General features: G+C 44.0%; 1 protein-coding gene across 1 annotated transcript in view; it reads left to right on the forward strand.

Annotated features, from left to right (window-relative positions):
- The first annotated feature begins 7,976 nt into the window (after positions 1–7,976).
- LOC143768341 (transient receptor potential cation channel subfamily V member 6-like) overlaps positions 7,977–19,449 on the forward strand; it is a 28,837-nt gene continuing 17,364 nt past the window's right edge. Inside the window, exon 1 of the mRNA XM_077257023.1 lies at positions 7,977–8,518. Within this exon, the coding sequence (XP_077113138.1) occupies positions 8,388–8,518 (131 nt within the window). The 5' untranslated portion in view covers positions 7,977–8,387. The remainder of the gene's footprint in view (positions 8,519–19,449) is intronic.

Raw genomic sequence — 19,449 nt, forward strand, 5'->3', positions numbered from 1 at the left:
ATAGGGGCTGTATTATAGTAGTTATATTCTTGTACATAGAGGCAGTATTATAGTAGTTATATTCTTGTACATAGCAGTATTATAGTAGTTATATTCTTGTACATAGGGGCTGTATTATAGTAGTTATATTCTTGTACATAGGAGCAGTATTATAGTAGTTATATTCTTGTACATAGGAGCAGTATTATAGTAGTTATATTCTTGTACATAGGGGCAGTATTATATTAGTTATATTCTTGTATGTAGGGGCAGTATTATAGTAGTTATATTCTTGTACATAAGGGCAGTATTATAGTAATTATATTCTTGTACATAGGAGCAGTATTATAGTAGTTATATTCTTGTACATGGGGCAGTATTATAGTAGTTATTTTCTTGTACATAGGAGCAGTATTATAGTAGTTATATTCTTGTACATGGAGCAGTATTATAGTAGTTATATTCTTGTACATAGGGGGCAGTATCATAGTAGTTATATTCTTGTACATAGGGGCAGTATCATAGTAGTTATATTCATGTACATAGGGGCAGCATTATAGTAGTTATATTCTTGTACATAAGGGCAGTATTATAGTAGTTATATTCTTGTACGTAGGGGCAGTATTATAGTAGTTATATTCTTGTACATAGGAGCAGTATTATAGTAGTTATATTCTTGTACATAGGGGCAGTATTATAGTAGTTATATTCTTGTACATAGGGGCAGTATTATAGTAGTTATATTCTTATATATAGGAGCAGTATTATAGTAGTTATATTCTTGTACATAGGGGCAGTATTATAGTAGTTATATTCTTGTACATAGGAGCAGTATTATAGTAGTTATATTCATATATATAGGAGCAGTATTATAGTAGTTATATTCTTGTACATAGGGGCAGTATTATAGTAGTTATATTCTTGTACATAGGAGCAGTATTATAGTAGTTATATTCTTGTACATAGGGGCAGTATTATAGTAGTTATATCCTTGTACATAGGAGCAGTATTATAGTAGTTATATTCTTGTACATAGGGGCAGTATTATAGTAGTTATATTCTTGTACATAGGGGCAGTATTATAGTAGGTATATTCTTGTACATAGGGGCAGTATTATAGTAGTTATATTCTTGTACATAGGGGTAGTATTATAGTAGTTATATTCTTGTACATAGGGGCAGTATTATAGTAGTTATATTCTTGTACATAGGGGCAGTATTATAGTAGGTATATTCTTGTATATAGGAGCAGTATTATAGTAGTTATATTGTTGTCTATAGGGGGCAGTATTATAGTAGTTATATTCTTGTACATAGGAGCAGTATTATAGCAGTTATATTCGTGTACATAGGGGTAGTATTATAGTAGTTATATTCGTGTACATAGGGTAGTACTTTAGTAGTTATATTCCACCTAATAAACGGTGTCTCAGTTGTTAGCACTGTTACTTTGCAGCAAGGAGTTTTATTCTTCCTGATGTTGGGTGGGTTTGCTCCAGCTTCCGTCCTTGCCCCAAAGACATGTTGGTGCCCCCAGACTGATGCACAGCTGCTATATGGGAACTGAAGCCCCAAAAGGAGATGTGCAACGGGTTTGAGCATTTTGTCACTGTTTCTCCAGCTTCCCTTCCGAAGTGTCTCTGTTTCATAGTAACAGATATATTTATATAAAGTTGAGATAAATATTGTAGCATTAGATGACAGCAGACAGGAGCAGGGTGTTCTCCACATGGAGGATACTTTTGTTTTCTTATCTGTTTATTCATCATCATCTTCAGTTCTTAATGACTTGTAAGTGCCCATCCCTGTGTGCTTATACAACGTGTGGTTAATGTATGCAGCCGAGGAGCCTGTCTGGAGGAGCACAGCTGCACACAATGCAGGTATGCTGTCAGTAACTTTTTCACTTCCACTAGACCACCAGGGTTGTTTTCAATAGCTGTTTAATCTCTCTAGACCACCAGGGATAATGTCAGTAACTTTTTCACTAGACCATCAGGAATGCTGGCAGTAAGTATATCATTACCAGATATGCCAATATTATATCTTATTTATTTCAGCTGCAGTGACTGCCAGTCGGACACAGGATATGATAACATGCAGGATGTTGATTTCTTGGTTGGTTTTATGATATTATCTTTTAATAAAACTATTATGGTGGTAATCTAAGACAATGTTGTGTCTTGTAAATCAAACACTTTCCACTGACTTTATAACCGAATCCTGTGCCTATAAAAGGGAACTTTTCACCTGTTCAGGTGTCTTTAGGTTGGGTGGTGACAGTCTTGTAGAATGCAGGGATTGTTTTCCTCCAGGTCCTTCCATTGTGAGCAGCTGCGGTGCAGAGACGGCAGACATTCTGTGATCTATTGGAGATGAGGGAGCTTCTGCTGCAGGCAGTTGACCAACAGCCAGACGTGAAGCCGCTCTGCAGGCTGGCTGGAGGAGAGTGGCGGAATATAGGGGCGCAGCTGCAATAGGTGCAGGGGTTGCGATCACACCCGGGTCCTAAAGCCTAGGGGGCCCCAAAACTCCATTTATCCTATATTAAAAGACCAATACTATTAAAGACTTGCAATAATTGGAGGGGCTCCCTTGCAGCTTTTGCATTGAGGTCCATGGGCTTCGAGTTTCGCCACTGGTGGAATGGCTGATCTTTTGGGAGACACACAGAAGAATTCTTTAAGCATTATTAAAAGAGCGTGCTGAAAATATCATGCCATCAGTAAACCCCCTCTCCATATACCCTGAAGTCAAAGATGGTGGTCTTCCACTTGAGACCCCCAATCTATGACCCAGAGCCATTAATGGGGGGTCAAAACTAAATACAATACTGGGATAATGGTAACATGCAGGTATGTTGTGTGCTACCTGTCCACAGGAACATTGAAATATGTGTAGTGTCAGTGTGCACATGTCACAATAGAGCCCCCCTGGATCACCAGTTACTGTACTATCAAGGCACAATGCTAAATCGTTCACAGATTCCTATCTTTTGGCTCTTTACCTGTATGAGGTGTTTTGTGCCCCCTAGGGCTCCAGGGCCCATGAATGATTATAGTTCCCCATAGTTATTCTCCTTGTGTTCACAGGGTTCTCTCCAGGATTGATTTTTCATCCACATTCCTATTAGTTGACACATTGTACTTAAACATTTCCCCTTTGGAAAGTATCGAAAAAGAGCAGATGGATCTACAGGAAGTGGGAGGTGTCTATATATCTCTACAGAAAGTGGGAGGTGTCTATATATCTCTACAGAAAGTGGGGGTGTATATATCTCTACAGAAAGTGGGGGTGTCTATATATCTCTACAGGAAGTGGGGGTGTCTTTGCCTCTCTTCAGGAAGTGGCAGGTGTCTTTGCCTCTCTACAGGAAGTGGGGGGTGTCTTTGCCTCTCTACAGGAAGTGGGGGTGTCTTTGCCTCTCTACAGGAAGTGGGGGTGTCTTTGCCTCTCTACAGGAATTGGGGGTGTCTATATATCTCTACAGGAAGTGGGAGGTGTCTTTGCCTCTCTACAGGAAGTGGAGGGTGTCTATATATCTCTACAGGAAGTGGGGGTGTCTATATATCTCTACAGGAAGTGGGGGTGTCTTTGCCTCTCTATAGGAACTGGGAGGTGTCTATACATCTCTACAGGAAGTGGGGGGAGTCTTTGCCTCTCTGCAGGAAGTGGGGGGTGTCTATATATCTCTACAGGAAGTGGGAGGTGTCTTTGCCACTGTACAGGAAGTGGGGATGTGTCTATATATCTCTACAGGAAGTGGGGGTGTCTGTATCTCTACAGGAAGTGGGGGTGTGTCTATACCTCTCTCAAAGAAGTGAGGTATGGTCTTTTCTTCTCTACTGGAGATAGCAGTGTGTTTATATCTCTCAATGAATTGGGGAGGGTCTTTATCGCTTTATAGGAAGTGGGATGTGGGCCTATATCTCCCTACAGGAAGTAGGGGCGGGTTTTTATCTCTTTACAGGATGTAGGGGGGGTCTGTATGTCTCTACAGGAAGTAGGGGCGGGTCATTATCTCTGCAGGATGTGGCATCTGTTCTATATCGCTACAAGATGTAGGGGTGGACTTTTATCTCTTTACAGGAAGTAGGGGGGTCTGTATCTCTCTACAGGAAGTAGGGGGGTCTGTATCTCTCTACAGGAAGTAGGGGGGTCTGTATCTCTCTACAGGAAGTAGGGGCAGGTCATTATCTCTGCAGGATGTGGCATCTGTTCTATATCGCTACAAGATGTAGGGGTGGACTTTTATCTCTTTACAGGAAGTAGGAGCAGGTGTTTATCTCTCCACAGAAAGTGGGTGGCAAGTCTACATCTCTACAGGAAGTGGGGGTGGGTCTATCTCTTTAGCAATGGTAGGGATAAAACTATGTTTCTCTACAGGAGGTGGGGCCGGTTTTATCACTCTACAGAAAGCAGAGGCCAGGTCTCTATCTCTCTACCTCTGTTCTTGCATATGTTAACTTGTATGTATTCAATACAGAAAGGTGGGATTTCGATTCAAGGCAGATAAGCTACTTGACAATGAAAGGAGCAGTTTATCCTGGAAAATGATGGAAAGGAATTTCCAGTACCTATGGTGCTGGAAGAATGCTGATAAATTCAAAAGGTGAGGATGGCACGTTCCAGAGCAGGAGAATTGGTGCAGTTCCTGGACATATTAGGCTGGTATATGTACACTGTCACTTGTGGGGGGTGAGAGCAGCATGATAATGGCTTTTAGCCCTTTGGGTTTAGGCATACGGCGGATTTTTCAGGTGGATTTGACTGAAGAAATCAACTGAAACACCTATCAGAAATGCTCGAAAGAATGAACATATTAATTTCTATGGAAAAACTACTCACTGTTCACACCTTCAGGCTTTTCAATGTGTTTTAATCACTTCAGGTTTCTAAAAAAACGTCAAGTGAATTAAAGAAGTGACGTCCATTCTTCTGGCACTTTCCAATTAGAAGATGTTCTGTACTTTGCAATATCAGATATCAGTCAGTGGGACAGCTCAAAAGACAACCGGACATTTTCTGGACTGTTTTTCCATGTTTTTTCCTAGTTGTTCCTTCATTAAAAAAAACACAAAAGTGGAAAGCGACAGTACACAAGATGTCACAAAAACGGGAAAAGTTGATGATGAAAACAATCGCAAAAAAGACGTTTCAGGAAAAAATATTCCAAAGTTCAGAAGATGTGGTGTGAACACTGCCTTTCACTGGTTTATTTGTGAGTGTAATAGTTTTTTAGATGGTAAAGGAAATTACAGGGGAACCAGCGTCCTTCCCCCAGAACCGGACATCCCTAATGTAACAGAAGAGCAAAAATGTTACGAAGTCAAACGTGGAAGCGTAATGCAAGATACCATCCAGTTTTTAGGGCACGACAGACGTGTGCCGAGGGCGTTCCCTGAAGTCACACCTTACACAACAATCTTGGAATTGGTTCAGAGTTAATGAAACTTTAGTAAATGAAATTTCAGCGAGCAGCGAATTAATAGAGTAGACTTCACGCGTGTCTCCAAAAAGGGGCAAAGAATACTGAATATTATAAATACAGAAATAGGCATCACCTCCCCCCTAGAGTCCTGCATCAAAGTCGCAGTGATGACGTCAGCCAGTCAGAATGAATAGGAACAGGACTGGATGATTGACCGGACATTGTCACTTCTGTTACTGAAGAGGTCCACCGGAGCGATGGCGCTGCAGCTGCGGGAAAAAATAGGGAAGTAATTGTTCTATTTCTTGAGTGCATGGAACAGGACTCGATGATGGACAGGACACTGTCACTTCTGCTACTGGAGAGGTCCACCGGAGCGATGGTGCTGCAGCTGTGGCAAAAAAGAGGGAAGTAATTGTTCTATTTCTTGAGTGCATGGAACAGGACTCGATGATGGACAGGACACTGTCACTTCTGCTACTGGAGAGGTCCACCAGAGCGATGGCGCTGCAGCTGTGGGAAAAAAGAGGGAAGTAATTATTCTATTTCTTGAGTGCATGGAACAGGACTCGATGATGGACAGGACACTGTCACTTCTGCTACTGAAGAGGTCCACCAGAGTGATGGCGCTGCAGCTGTGGGAAAAAAGAGGGAAGTAATTATTCTATTTCTTGAGTGCATGGAACAGGACTCGATGATGGACAGGACACTGTCACTTCTGCTACTGAAGAGGTCCACCAGAGCGATGGTGCTGCAGCTGTGGGAAAAAATAGGGAAGTAATTGTTCTATTTCTTGAGTGCATGGAACAGGGATGGATGATGGACAGGACACTGTCACTCTGCTACTGGAGAGGTCCACTGGAGCGATGGCGCTGCAGCTGGGGGGAAAAAAGAGGGAAGTAATTATTCTATTTCATGAGTGCATGGAACAGGACTGGATGATGGACTGGACACTGTCACTTCTGCTGCTGGAGAGGTCCACCGGAGCGATGGCGCTGCAGCTGTGGGCAAAAAAGAGGGAAGTAATTGTTCTGTTTTTCAGTGCATAACATTCCCTATTTTTTGCTCACTTTTGAAAAACCATAGAAAAGCCTTTAAGAGATGACAGATTAGTACATTCAGGACTTTCACATTGATGGCCTATCCCTGGGCTGAGCGTTGGGGGTGCGGCACCCTCACCTATCAGCTGTTATCGATGTTGGCAGAAACTGCTCAGTTATGGCGCTGCACAGCTCCGACACTGCTAACAGCTGATCAGCGGGAGCGCTGGGTGTCACACCCCCACCGATCAGACATTGATGACCTATTCTAAGGATAGGCTATCAGTGTTAAAGTCCCGGGCAACCCATTTAATGTACTAATCTGTCATTTCTTATGGATTTTCTGTGATTTTTCAAAAGTGAGCAAAAAATGGGGAATGTTATGCAGCCTACAATGTTCCCATAGCTGCAGCGCCATCGCTCCAGTGGACCTCACCAGTAGCAGAAGTGACAATGACCGGTCCATCATCCAGTCCTGTTGCATGCACTCAAGTAACGGAACAATTCCTTCTTTTTTCCCTACAGCTGCAGCGCCATCACTCCGGTGGACCTCTCCAGTAGCAGAAGTGACAATGTCCTGTTTATCATCCCACCTATCAGCTGTTATCGATGTCGGCCAATACTGCTCAGTTACGACACTGCACAGCTCTGTCTATGGAACGGTGGCAGCGGCCGGGTCCTGCACATTCGCCCCTTATTGATTTGAATAGGGGGATGGATGTGCAATACCTGGCAGCTGCCAATACACACCGATAACAGCTGATCAGCGGGGTGACGGGTGTCAGACCCCCACCGATCAGACATTGATCGCCTAACCTAAGGATAGAGCATCAATGTTAAAGTCCCGGACAACCCCTTTAATATATTTTAATTAGGTATGCTTTGTCCTACTTAAAGGGGTTATCCGATGCCCCCTGACTACTTCATCGGGAGGTTATAGACGCCACTGTCATGTTTCTCATGGCAGGAGCCACACGTGTCCTATTCTATAGTTAGGAGAGGAGTCAGTGCAACTTCAGCGGCCCCTCTAACGTCACACTCGGGAGACCGGTATCCAGTCCGTGCACCGGCGTCAGATCTTGGACCGATTTGTATGGATACACCAGTCCTTACCCTCTAACGCCAGACATCCTTGTCAGAAATTGAATGATGATTTAATCTTACAGTATCTGATACGTAAATGTAGCAGAGCTGAGATTGTTTTTTTGCCCCAATGTTGTATTATCACAATTTACAGTCTACGCCATCATCATACCATGACCCAGTGTAACCCAGCTCTGCTACAACCTGCCTGACTTTTCATCGTGTCGGTCCCATCGACCAGAACAAATTAAAAAATGACACCCCCCCCCTCCTCACCCCAGCCCCCATCTCTCCATAAACTCTGTGGGGTTTGCTATCTCTTTCATAGTCCCGGTAGGTGAGGGATCCTCGCTCTCAGCCACAGGTAGAGGAGAACCCTCCCAGTCTCTGCCCACTTGCTAATTACAGCATGAGGAGATAGTTCTTAATTGAGCCCTGGATCCAGCCTTCGCCACTGCTCTCCAAGGAGCCCGAGCTCCTCCAGGAACTCGCAGGAAACTTGGTTTTGTGTTTTGAAACTTTTAACATTGCAGCAAAATTTGTAGCCAATTCCCGAAAATTCTAGAACTTTGAGAACCTTCTTTTTTAGAAGTAGTTTTCATTCCAGCTTTTATATCAAACTTTTTTTTAATTCCACTTTTTCAAAATTTTAACTTTTTCAGGAGTTTTACTTTTTTTTTCTCCTTGAAGTTAAACTTCGTCTAGAATAATCCGAGATTCCCAGCGAATGAGCGACCCAGGTGCTAGGAGGATGATATAAGCAAATCTGAGACTTTTTTGCCATCCTAGCTTGTGAGGAAGTCAGGAAAAGGTGCAGATTTTTTAAATTTTAGGGTGATCGCCCCGATTTAGGAATGGGGCTCTTCTACTGCGACAAGACGGCCGGGATCACCACTAATGTATGGAATGGGATTAAGAGTCAGATCCAGAGTCGAGCGCCGGAGGGGCTGGAGCTGGACGTCATCCACATGTTGCAGCAGAAGCGGTGAGTAGGAAACTGCGGGATGATGGGAGTTGTCTGGTTCTTAAAGGAAAGGTTCAGTTCTGCTCGTCTGGGCTGAAGAGCTTGCAATCTGATTTTAGATGCTGATTGGAAACAGTTTGGCTGGAGGGAACAGGTCGATAGAAGGGTCAGTGAACTGCAGTAAAAGTGTCGTCTGCAACATGATGTGATTTTAAGACTAATGACAATTGACAAATGTCAGCCTGCTGGGAGTTGTAGTGCTTTAGCGGAAAGTGATCCACAAGTTGCAAATATATTTGCAGGATGTCAGTATCGCCAACATGCACATAAGTCAGTACAGGCAGAAGATTCACATAAAGGAAAGAGGCACGATTTACAGAAATTTGGGCAGTCAGAAAATGCTGGGACTTGTAGTTTCCCAGCAGTCAGAGACAGAAAAATGCATTTCATGTGTTTGAATGGAGACGTCTTTGCCGCAAGTGAAGGATTTGTGCAATCCTCAATTAGATGAAGTAGCAATAATGTGTGAATTCACCCAGAGAGTATTGTTCCACTGGAGGAATAAGAAAATCCTCTGCCCCCCAAAATCCTCTCCAAATTACGGTAGCCGTGATGTAAAGATTTCCAGAAAACTCCTTCATGTGATGCAGAGAAAATCTGCAGCATAAACTGACCTGAAATCTGCATCAATCTATAGTGTGAACGTCGCCAGAGATTTCACCCTCCATAATGCAAAAATGTACAGAAACTCTACTGTGACTATTGCACAAAAAAAAAAAAGTTCCCAATTTTCCCCGCAGATTTTCTGTCGCCTTGTAGTTGTGAATGCTGTGTGATCTGGATACTGAAGAAGATCAATATCTTCAAAGTCCACATGGCCGGCGCAGTATCCGAGTTACTTAGGACAAATCCACACGAAAAATCTGTAGTATTTCTATCAGATGTGCACGGATCTATACAGTCCCCCCCCCGTGCACAATATGGCGGTGCGTTCATCATCTGCGGAGAGTTGTGGTTTCTGAGCGCAGAGTTCGCAAACAATTATTTTCTGCTCCAAAAATGACTTTCTGGAGGTTCTGTATAAAAATGAGTCTGGTGCGTGAATGGATGTCCCCGGTGACCTGATGTCCTCCACAAAGACCTGAAGATGGATTCTCCTCCACATGCTGCTCCTGTGATCCTTCAGTGCAAATTCTGCAGCTGAAAATCTGAAAACCTTCCTACTGTGTGAAAACTCTGCAGCACGTCCGATCTGCCCGGACGGAGCGCTGCGGATCTGCTAGGCAGGAGAACCTGTCTCTTCATGAGATTGTCATTAAATGATGTATAAGGAAAAGTTTCACAACTTTCTGATAAGTTTTGGCTCCAATTCTTCACTTTGTGATTCTTTTTAGTAACTTTCCTTTGCTCTTGTTGAAATCATTGGAAGTTTTTTTTTGCATTTTGGGCAAAGTTTAATTAAGTTTGTGAAGGTCAAATCCTCCCCGAACAATAAAGACTCTTCCATTTTATTTCTATTGTAAATCCACTTTACTGTTTATACGTTCGGACTTTTGAAACTGTTTTTTTTTCTTCCGCGGTTTAAAAAAAAAAAAGATGGAACAGTTCGCTACTTTGACGTTGGATCCTTATGGGATTCAACCCAAATTAAGGGCCGTCCAATCAAAAAACTAAAAAAATGATTTTGGTGGAAAAAAATCCCCAACAGCTCTGGAAAAACTCTGAGTCTGCTTCAAGAAACAAAAAAGAACTCCTCCAAAGATGTAAAGCTTCCTGACGCGGTTTGTTGAAGAAAGAAAAAAAATAAAAATTCTTTGTCCGTACAATTAAAGTTTACTGAAATTCAGCCCATTCCCTGTGAACAGAACCGGTCCTGATAGTTTGCTACAATGTATCAGCGCATTTTCGTCAGTCTGTCTACACTGGACACTATTGAACAAATCTTTCCGGTGCCATCATGTGGTGTCATCTGCACATTAGAGACTTCCAATATACAACTGTTGCAAAACTGAGACTTAGGGGTATGCTGGGAGTTGTAGTCTTCCAATATCTATATAGGAACGCAGAGCAGAGAGGGGACGGTGTTAACCCCTGAGCTGCTGCCGATAATTGTCCGTTTTCTGGCTCTTGCGTCCCGGCAGGTTTCTGTAGATGTGACCGTCTCTGCGCAGCAATCAGTGGAGCCAGAATATCCTTTATAAATACAGGAGAACCCCTTTAAATTAACTTCTAATACTTTTTAGCCCCCTGATTCGTCAAGACTTTAGCGCGCCGCCTTAAGACGCGCGTGTCCGTCAGGTCTGTAGTAAGTTCTGACACTTTTGTGCCATAAATCATGATGAATTTGCCATCCGTGCCTCATTAAGTTCCGCTCACTTTTCAGAAAGTTTCTGGCGCTGGTCAGGATTGGTGTAAACCGCCACCTGTAAAAACGAAAAATGGCGCTAATATAGGTAACTGTGATGTTTTACACAGCTGTGCCCCAGAATTCTGGCAGAAACTGTTTGGGTATTCGGGGTCTTCGGGGATCAGTTTCTCATCATTATCATGAACTCTGCGGCCCCACAGTGACAAAAGACCATCCCCATCTACAGTAACTTGGCAATTCCTGGCTAAAATTAAGAATGTTCCAGAAACAATCAGCGGTGATGGGTAATAAAGCTCAGATACACTGGAGTCGGTGGCAGAACTGCAATACCACACACAACCAGCGGGCTGGTGGGGCGCTGTTTATGACATGAATCATTTGTTTTTATCATGCAGGATCAGTCTATTACAGACTTTTAGATCAGCAGCAGTTCTAATAACATTTATACTTGGGAATTGCCGGTTATGTAACTTTCTAATAAGCAGAAAATGTCTCCAGCGCAGGACGCGGGGAGTAAGATTCCTGAGCTTGTAGGTTCTTCTTCTTTTCTGTTTACTGAGCCTAATAAACATGTAGGAAACGGCTTATAAGCCCGGAGTGTTGGCAGCGTGGATTATTTAGCAGCGTCTCCATGCCACCAGCCCAATTAGAGCTCCGGTGATGAGAGCGAGACGATGAAGGCGCGAAAGACGGGAACATCAGGATGCAGAGGGTTAAAGGGAATCTGTCAGCAGGATTTCATCTCCCAAACTATTATGTGCATGTAGCTACTGCAAAGACAAGTCCAGCCATATCTGTACATGGGCCATCAGATCCATGATATGCAAATCAGGATGAAGAACTGAAGCCTCTGTCACTCCAGCTCTTTTCTCCGCCCAGTCCCGCCTCCTCCTGCTTGACTGATTCCTCTTTTGCCTGACGTCACCCAGCATAGAGGCTGTCAGTCAAACAGGAGGAGGCTGGGCTAGGCGAGGAGTAGAGCTGGAGTGACAGAGGCTGCAAGGAGCTTCCACAAGCTGAAAAGAGGAATCAGTCAAGCAGGAGGAGACGGCGCTGGGAAGGGAAAAGAGTTGGAGTGACAGAGGCTTCAGTTCTTTCTGATTTGCATATCATGGATCTGATGGCCCATGTACAGATATGGCTGGACTTGTCTTTGCAGTAGCTACATGCACATAATAGTTTGGGAGGTGAAATCCTGCTGACATCCAATCAAATGTGGAATTCTCAGTAACTAAGGGGCATCCTTGTCCACCTTTCTCCTGACTGGTGCTCCTCTTCTCCTCCACCTTTCCCCTCTGAGTGTCTTCTCTTTTTCTCTCTTGAAAACTTTCATCCTCCTTTATGCCTCCATTTTAACTGTTCTACCTCTTCTTTTTCTACTCCCCCTCCTTGACTGCTCCTTACCTCTCCTGCTCCCCCTGACTGCTTCTCCTCCCTCATAGCTGCCTGTTCCCTCTCCTCTTCCCCTTGACTGCTTCTCCTCTCTTGTCACTGTTCTTCCCTCTCCTCCTCCCTTCTGACTGCTTCTCCTCCCACTTGGCTGTTCCTCCCCTCTGACTGCTTCTCCTCCCCAGTGACTGCTCCTTCCCTCTCCTCCTTTCCTCTGACTGCTTCTCCCTAGTGACTGCTCCTTCCCTCTCCTCCTCCCCTCGGACTGCTTCTCATCCCTCATAGCTGTACCTTCCCTTTCCTCCTCCCCAATGACTGCTTCTCCTTTCTTGTGGCTGCACCTCCTCTCTGACTGCTTCTCCTCCCCTCTGACTGCTTCTCCTCCCTAGTGATTGCTCCTTCCCTCTCCTCTTCTCTGTCTGCTTCTCCTCCCTAGTGACTTCTCCTCCCTCTCTTCCTGCCCTCTGACTGTTTCTCCTCCCTCATAGCTGCACCTTCCCTCTCCTCTTTCCCCCTGACTGCTTCTCTTTTCTTGTGGCTGCTCCTTCCCTCTCCTCCTCTCCCCTGACTGCTTCTCCTCCCTAGTGACTCCTCCTTCCCTCTCCTCCTCCCCTCTGACCGCTTCACCTCCCTCATAGCTGCTTCTTCCCTCTCCTCCCCCCTTAACTACTTCTCCCTAGTGATTGCTTCTTCCCTCTCCTCCTCCCCTCTGACTGCTTTTCCTCCCTGGTGGCTGCTCCTTCCCTCTCCTCCCTTGTGGCTGCTCCTTTGCCTCTTCCCTGTCCTCCTCCCCATGGCTCCTTCTCTCCAGTTGCTCCTCTCCAGTCACTAGCCATCATTTCTGGATAGAAAGAAAATGCATTTTCTGATTACAATTTAATGTTCTAGGTGACAAAACCAGGTCACCCGGAGTCGGCAGGAGCCATAATAACCCTGCGCTACCTGGCTGGCGCGCTGCGGGATCAGCTGATCGCCTTTGGCCACTTTGATGGTTGTAAAGATAAGCTCGGAAGTTTTAAAAAGAAGTGAAAGTGTTTCAGGAGTGGAAGCAATTACCTGTATGAGTGTGGGAAGCGGAGCGGCCGAGGGGACCGAAGGACAACGCTTAGTGCAAACCCAGTGCACTCGGCGGCACGCAGGGGCCCTCGGCGGCATAAAGGGGCGCTCGGCGGCATGAAGGGGCGCCCTCACTTACATTACTGAACGTTCAGTCGTTTGCTAAGAATTTGCGGCAACTCTCCTTTTTGGAGTGAATTTTTGTGCCAATGTTAGGGTTGTATGTGACATTTTAACAGATCGTCCGACTACTTACTCTAAAAGATGCTTGGACATAAAAGACATCATAAAAAGCATTTTTGTTTCTTGCTAAATTCTTGGACCTGCGTGCGCCATTTTGAAGAATTTGGCGAAAATCTCCCCCTCCCCCAGCTATGAATGAAAAAAAAAAAGTGACTTAAGAAGAAGAGTCCGGGTCCGGATTGCGCTCGTTAGTGATTGACCTCAATGTCACACTTTTTTCTAATCTGGACAGAGTCCATGCGCTCTTGTCTTTTTATATGGGCCAGTAGGGTTGAAAGTTATAAAGTCAGTGTTATCGATTTTTATAAGCCTGAATGACTCCTGGAATTCGCCTGTTCCTGCCTTCGTATTCTGCTTTATGGGGGTAATCCAGTTATTTAAAGGGGTTGTTCCACGTTCTCAGTCGGGAGCGCCTTCATCCTGTAACTATACTGGGCATTTAGGTTCTATAAAAGAACAAGACACGTCCAGCCACTATTAATGTGCTTTAAAAAAAACGCCAAATACTGAGTTCTTTCTATAAATAATATTAGAAATAACTGTACTTAGCTTTTTTTTCTCTGAAGGTTAGAAACCAGCCCAGACTCCTTCTTTAATGGTATAATTTACATAATGTATCTGGATGAGGATCAGATGAGCCGGGTCATTAATGTGCGCTAGACTATTGATTGCATAATGCCTTTTACAATGAGCTGCTGCCTAAAAAGTGATTAAGAACCACAGTGAATGTTGCAAGATGCAAAACTATAGCGAGAATTAACTGTTGAGTGACCAAATGCCATTCCTCTACTGCATTAAATAGGTCTTCCTCCCTCTCCTATTCTCCTCTCTCTCCTTTCACCCCACTCATCCCCCAGTAGGATGCAGAGTTTCCTCTCCTCGCCCATGGATGGGAAGTCGGGGATGTGAGTGGTGAGTCTCTGGGAGTGTGAGGCCCTCACAGCTAAGTATTTGTTGTGCGCCTCTTCCTCCATCGCCCCCTGCTGGCACGGTCTGTTCTCCCGCGGCTGGTATGTCTGTCGGTGCCACCCTGCTTCCACCTCTAGGCTGTGGGCACTGTACAGACTCGGTCTGGCTGTCTTTGGGGAGGCATAACCTCTCCAGATATAGGACCAGGTGCAGTCCCTCCGCAGTGACCGGTAGATGCTGACTTTCTGATCAGTCTCTAATTCACTCTTCCATCCCTTTATAGCATATTGCAACTCTCTGAGGTCCCCGTTTTATTTGGGCTTTTGCTTATAGTGAGCCATATGGGGAATCGGCCCAGATCTTCCAGACAGGCTATATTTGTGGTGCTATGATGGACCTGGAGGGGAACTCTTGGTGGAAGACCTCGGTTGGGCTGAGATCCCACTGTCTAGTCTGGGTAGGTCGCTGGACCCCATACCTCGCTGTGATGACACTGTCTAATATCTGAAGCCAGATTCTCACCGGTGGTTTCTGGTGGTACAGCTGTCTTCTGATGGCGGAGAAGGTTCTGCACGCTTTTCTTCTCAGGGCTTCTGCTGCTTGCTTGACGCTCTCGGTTTGGCTTAGCTCCAGACCGAGGTAGGTATAGCTGCTGGTCTTCTTCTCCAGCGTGGAGTCATTTAATGTGACGGAGGGAGTGGGGGTTTGTTCTGGTTCCTTCTCTGAAACACCATGACTTTGGTCTTCTTTTGGTTTATGGGCAGCGTCCATCTGGTGCTGAATGCTTCCAACACTGCCAGGCTGTCTTAGAGGCTTCTCTTGGTTGGCGAGAGTAGCAGGAGCTCGTCTCGCTGCCTCTCTGTGTCTCCTTATCTCTCCTCCACATCCAAAAAAAAAAAACCTAAAATGGACTTCCGGGAGAAGTCAGTGTTCGGAGTTCAGCACCAGACACTAGGTGTCTAGTAGGAACCCCAAAACTTTTTCAGTTTGTGTTCTCTCATCCCTAGTTATAAACTCTGTTAGAACAAGCTTACTGGCAAATTCTCAATTAACTCATTCTGCAGCCAATATATGTGAAAAGAAACAAACAGTATGTAAAAAAACAAACTGTGCAATTTTTTAATGAAACCTAAAGGTGAAAATGACTTGAGTAAAGAGACATGTCCTTGAAGGTTTCCACATCCTTTGCGAGAGTCTTTAGAAATGGTAAATCGCAGAACTCAGAGAGACTAAATGAGGACAACCTGATTCTCTCAATCAAAAAGACCCTTCTGACAAACCCAATAATGGTGAACGAAGCTTCCATCTTCCTTTGACAGATGACTGGAGGGGCAAGATGGTGGAACCCTGGTTTTCAGACCGCTCTCGCCATTAGCATTGTGTATCTCACAGTCCATCTCCAGGAGTAATGCATAATGTCACTATTATTAGGACAACTTATCTTCAGACATCTTACTCTGCAGAACATCTTGGTGCAAAGCTTGAGCTATTCCTGGTAGAATGGAGGACATGCATAATTCAAAATTGTGTTACATAAAGCAGGAAATGAGGACAGAAAGGGAAGCTAAACGGATCCCACATTTCACTCTCACCATCATTTTGGCAATGGTTGTGTTTCTTACTTGGTATAAAAAAAGCTACTTTCCTCCAAAAATCTCACCATGGGCTCAGTGAAATGAAATGGGAGGTTACTGTCTCATTAGCTCCAGGGTATAGTTGGGGTTTCATAAACCACTATTAATAAGACATGCACTGGGCAAATACGAGAAATTGTGGATTTCTTCATTACTTAAAATGGAACATGGCGTACATGCTTAAATCTTCTGTGTTCACCTTCATAGAAAATTGTACTCTCTTCTCTCAGTGTTAGAGGTCACAGTAGAGAAAGGGAGCGGGTTGTACTGAAGGCAACAGTGAAGAGAGAGCGGTATCTACAGCCTCAAGGAGGATGGGAAAAACAGGTTGTAGATATGGAGGAAAATGCATGAAAAGAAATGAATAGGAGAAAATCTAGGGGGTAAAATATGAGCTAAGGAAGACGGCTGCACCCTGAATATACAAAGGCCTCATATCCAGCCTATATTACTGGGAGAAATACACAGACCTCATTTGCAACCTATATTACTGGGAGAGACACACAGACCTCACATCCAGCCTATATTACTGGGAGAGACACACAGACCTCACATCCAGCCTATATTACTGGGAGAGACACACAGACCTCACATCCAGCCCATATTACTGGGAGAAATACACAGACCTCATTTCCAACCTATATTACTGGGAGAGACACACAGACCTCACATCCAGCCTATATTACAGGGAGAGACACACAGACCTCACATCCAGCCTATATTACAGGGAGAGACACACAGACCTCACATCCAGCCTATATTACTGGGAGAGACACACAGACCTCACATCCAGCCTATATTACTGGGAGAGACACACAGACCTCACATCCAGCCCATATTACTGGGAGAAATACACAGACCTCATTTCCAACCTATATTACTGGGAGAGACACACAGACCTCACATCCAGCCTATATTACAGGGAGAGACACACAGACCTCACATCCAGCCTATATTACTGGGAGAGACACACAGACCTCACAAGCCACAGCCACTATGCCCGTTATTGGCCGCGGGCCCTTCAAGACTGCAGAGGTGCACGCGGACGTCCGCTCTGTGGCCCGGCACTGCCCCCATGGCTCATTCAACTTATCGGCATCATAGACGCCAATATAGTTGAAAGCAGTGATGGAGGAGAGAGCACCATGTGACGCTCCCTCTCCCATCACTCCCCCTCTGCTTGTGATTCATCGGGCGCACGATGACGTCACTTCATCGTGCACCACGCTGCTGTACCAGCAGTGGAGCCGATGAGACTGAAGCAGAACCTGAAGCAGGAGGGGTGAGTTTTGTGTGTGTATGCATTATTGTGTGTGTGTGAGAGTGCAGGGGCTTTACTATAGAGAGTGTGTGTATGTGTGTCTGCACTATACGGTGTATTGGGGAGCTGTGTGTTGGGGGAGCTGCACTATAATGTGTATGGGGGGAGCTAAACTGTACTGTGCGTTGGGGAGCTGCACTGTACTGTGCGTTGGTAGAGCTAAACTGTACTGTGTGGGGGGAGCTGCACTATACTGTGCATTAGGGAGCTGCACCTGAACTATACTGTGGGGGGAGCTGCACTATACTGTGTAGTGTGGAGAGCTGCAATTTATTTAAATCTTTGAATCAATATAGTTTGTTAATTTTTAAGTTAATATTTTTACACGGGTCCCGAACGCTATTATAGAATTCCAAATGGCCCTTCTCACACCTATATTAGAGGAAGCAATTATAAAACATAGTGGAAAACCAACTCCGTGAGGTTTTCATCAGCCAGAAGCATTTTGGGTGATTATTATAACCATTTGTCATGACTCTGTTGTCAAGTGACCCGGGACCAGGGACTCCTTCTCTTTCCCTAACACTAGGGGGCGCCCTAGCTCGCCCTGCTCCTCGGGTTACTTCTGAAGGTGAAGATGCCGGGGCCACTTACCTTGCCTTATTTACTATATCCACCATCTGTCTGTACCCTTCCCCGACCCAGGTAAGAAGAGAGTAGCAGTGCACTGTAGTACACCAACCATACTAACAAGGTAACATGAACAGGGGAAACAGAAAATACAAGGCATACAAATATTCACTCACATATAACAGAGGAATGCACCTTGGAATGGAGGACAGGGAAAAACCATAATAAGAGGAGGGATGGGAATTATCACACTTACTTATAAACCCACGCAACAGTCACAGATAAAACCACCAAACGACTTCTCATGTAACCACCGTCTATCCTCCCAGCCATGCAGCATAAGCTAGCTCTGACAATGTGTGTCAGTCAGGATCCAGATCTTATAGGGATAGGAGTGGATAACAGTGCTCAGCTGAGAACCATAACTCCCATAGCTCCCTACATGACTGATTAACCCCTGTACTGCCAAAATAAATTAACAACATTTAAAAAGAAGGTGAAATGCTTCTATTCAGCAAAGGAGTAGGAGCAATCAGACGCTGCTGTCTTCTGGCTCCTCTCTGTCGCGGTAACCCTGTGACACTATTGCTTGGCCACAAGCTGTATTTCTCTTTCATAAATTAGATTGCTTTGTTCGTTACATAAAGGTGGTTTTTTTACTTGGCTGTTAGATGGATGTAATCTACGACTATAGCCTGCAAATTATCACTTTTTATGTTTCTATTAAAAGCCTTAATTACCTTAATGACCTCAATGAGAATATGAATCTTGCACGCCCAGGTAGGAAGGGATAAGAAAATTTACAACTTTTAGGTAGCAAATCTCTTCATATACGTTTCTGCTTCATAAAATAATGTAATTATTAATACAAGACTGTATAAATATTAAAATATAAATTGAAAAAAAATTATGCAATGCTCCTGCTGTGTTCAAAAATATATTAATTCTGCCTCTTTATACAAAAATAACACTGCCTCCTATATACAAGAATATAACTACTATAATACTGCTCCTATGTACAAGAATATAACTACTATAATACTGCTCCTATGTACAAGAATATAACTACTATAATACTGCCTCTATGTACAAGAATATAACTACTATAATACTGCCCCTATGTACAAGAATATAACTACTATAATACTGCCCCTATGTACAAGAATATAACTACTATAATACTGCCCCTATGTACAAGAATATAACTACTATAATACTGCCCCTATGTACAAGAATATAACTACTATAATACTGCTCCTATGTACAAGAATATAACTACTATAATACTGCCCCTATGTACAAGAATATAACTACTATAATACTGCTCCTATGTACAAGAATATAACTACTATAATACTGCCTCTATGTACAAGAATATAACTACTATAATACTGCTCCTATGTACAAGAATATAACTACTATAATACTGCTCCTATGTACAAGAATATAACTACTATAATAC

This window comes from Ranitomeya variabilis, chromosome 4 (assembly GCF_051348905.1).
Source record: "Ranitomeya variabilis isolate aRanVar5 chromosome 4, aRanVar5.hap1, whole genome shotgun sequence".
Lineage (NCBI taxonomy): Eukaryota > Metazoa > Chordata > Amphibia > Anura > Dendrobatidae > Ranitomeya > Ranitomeya variabilis.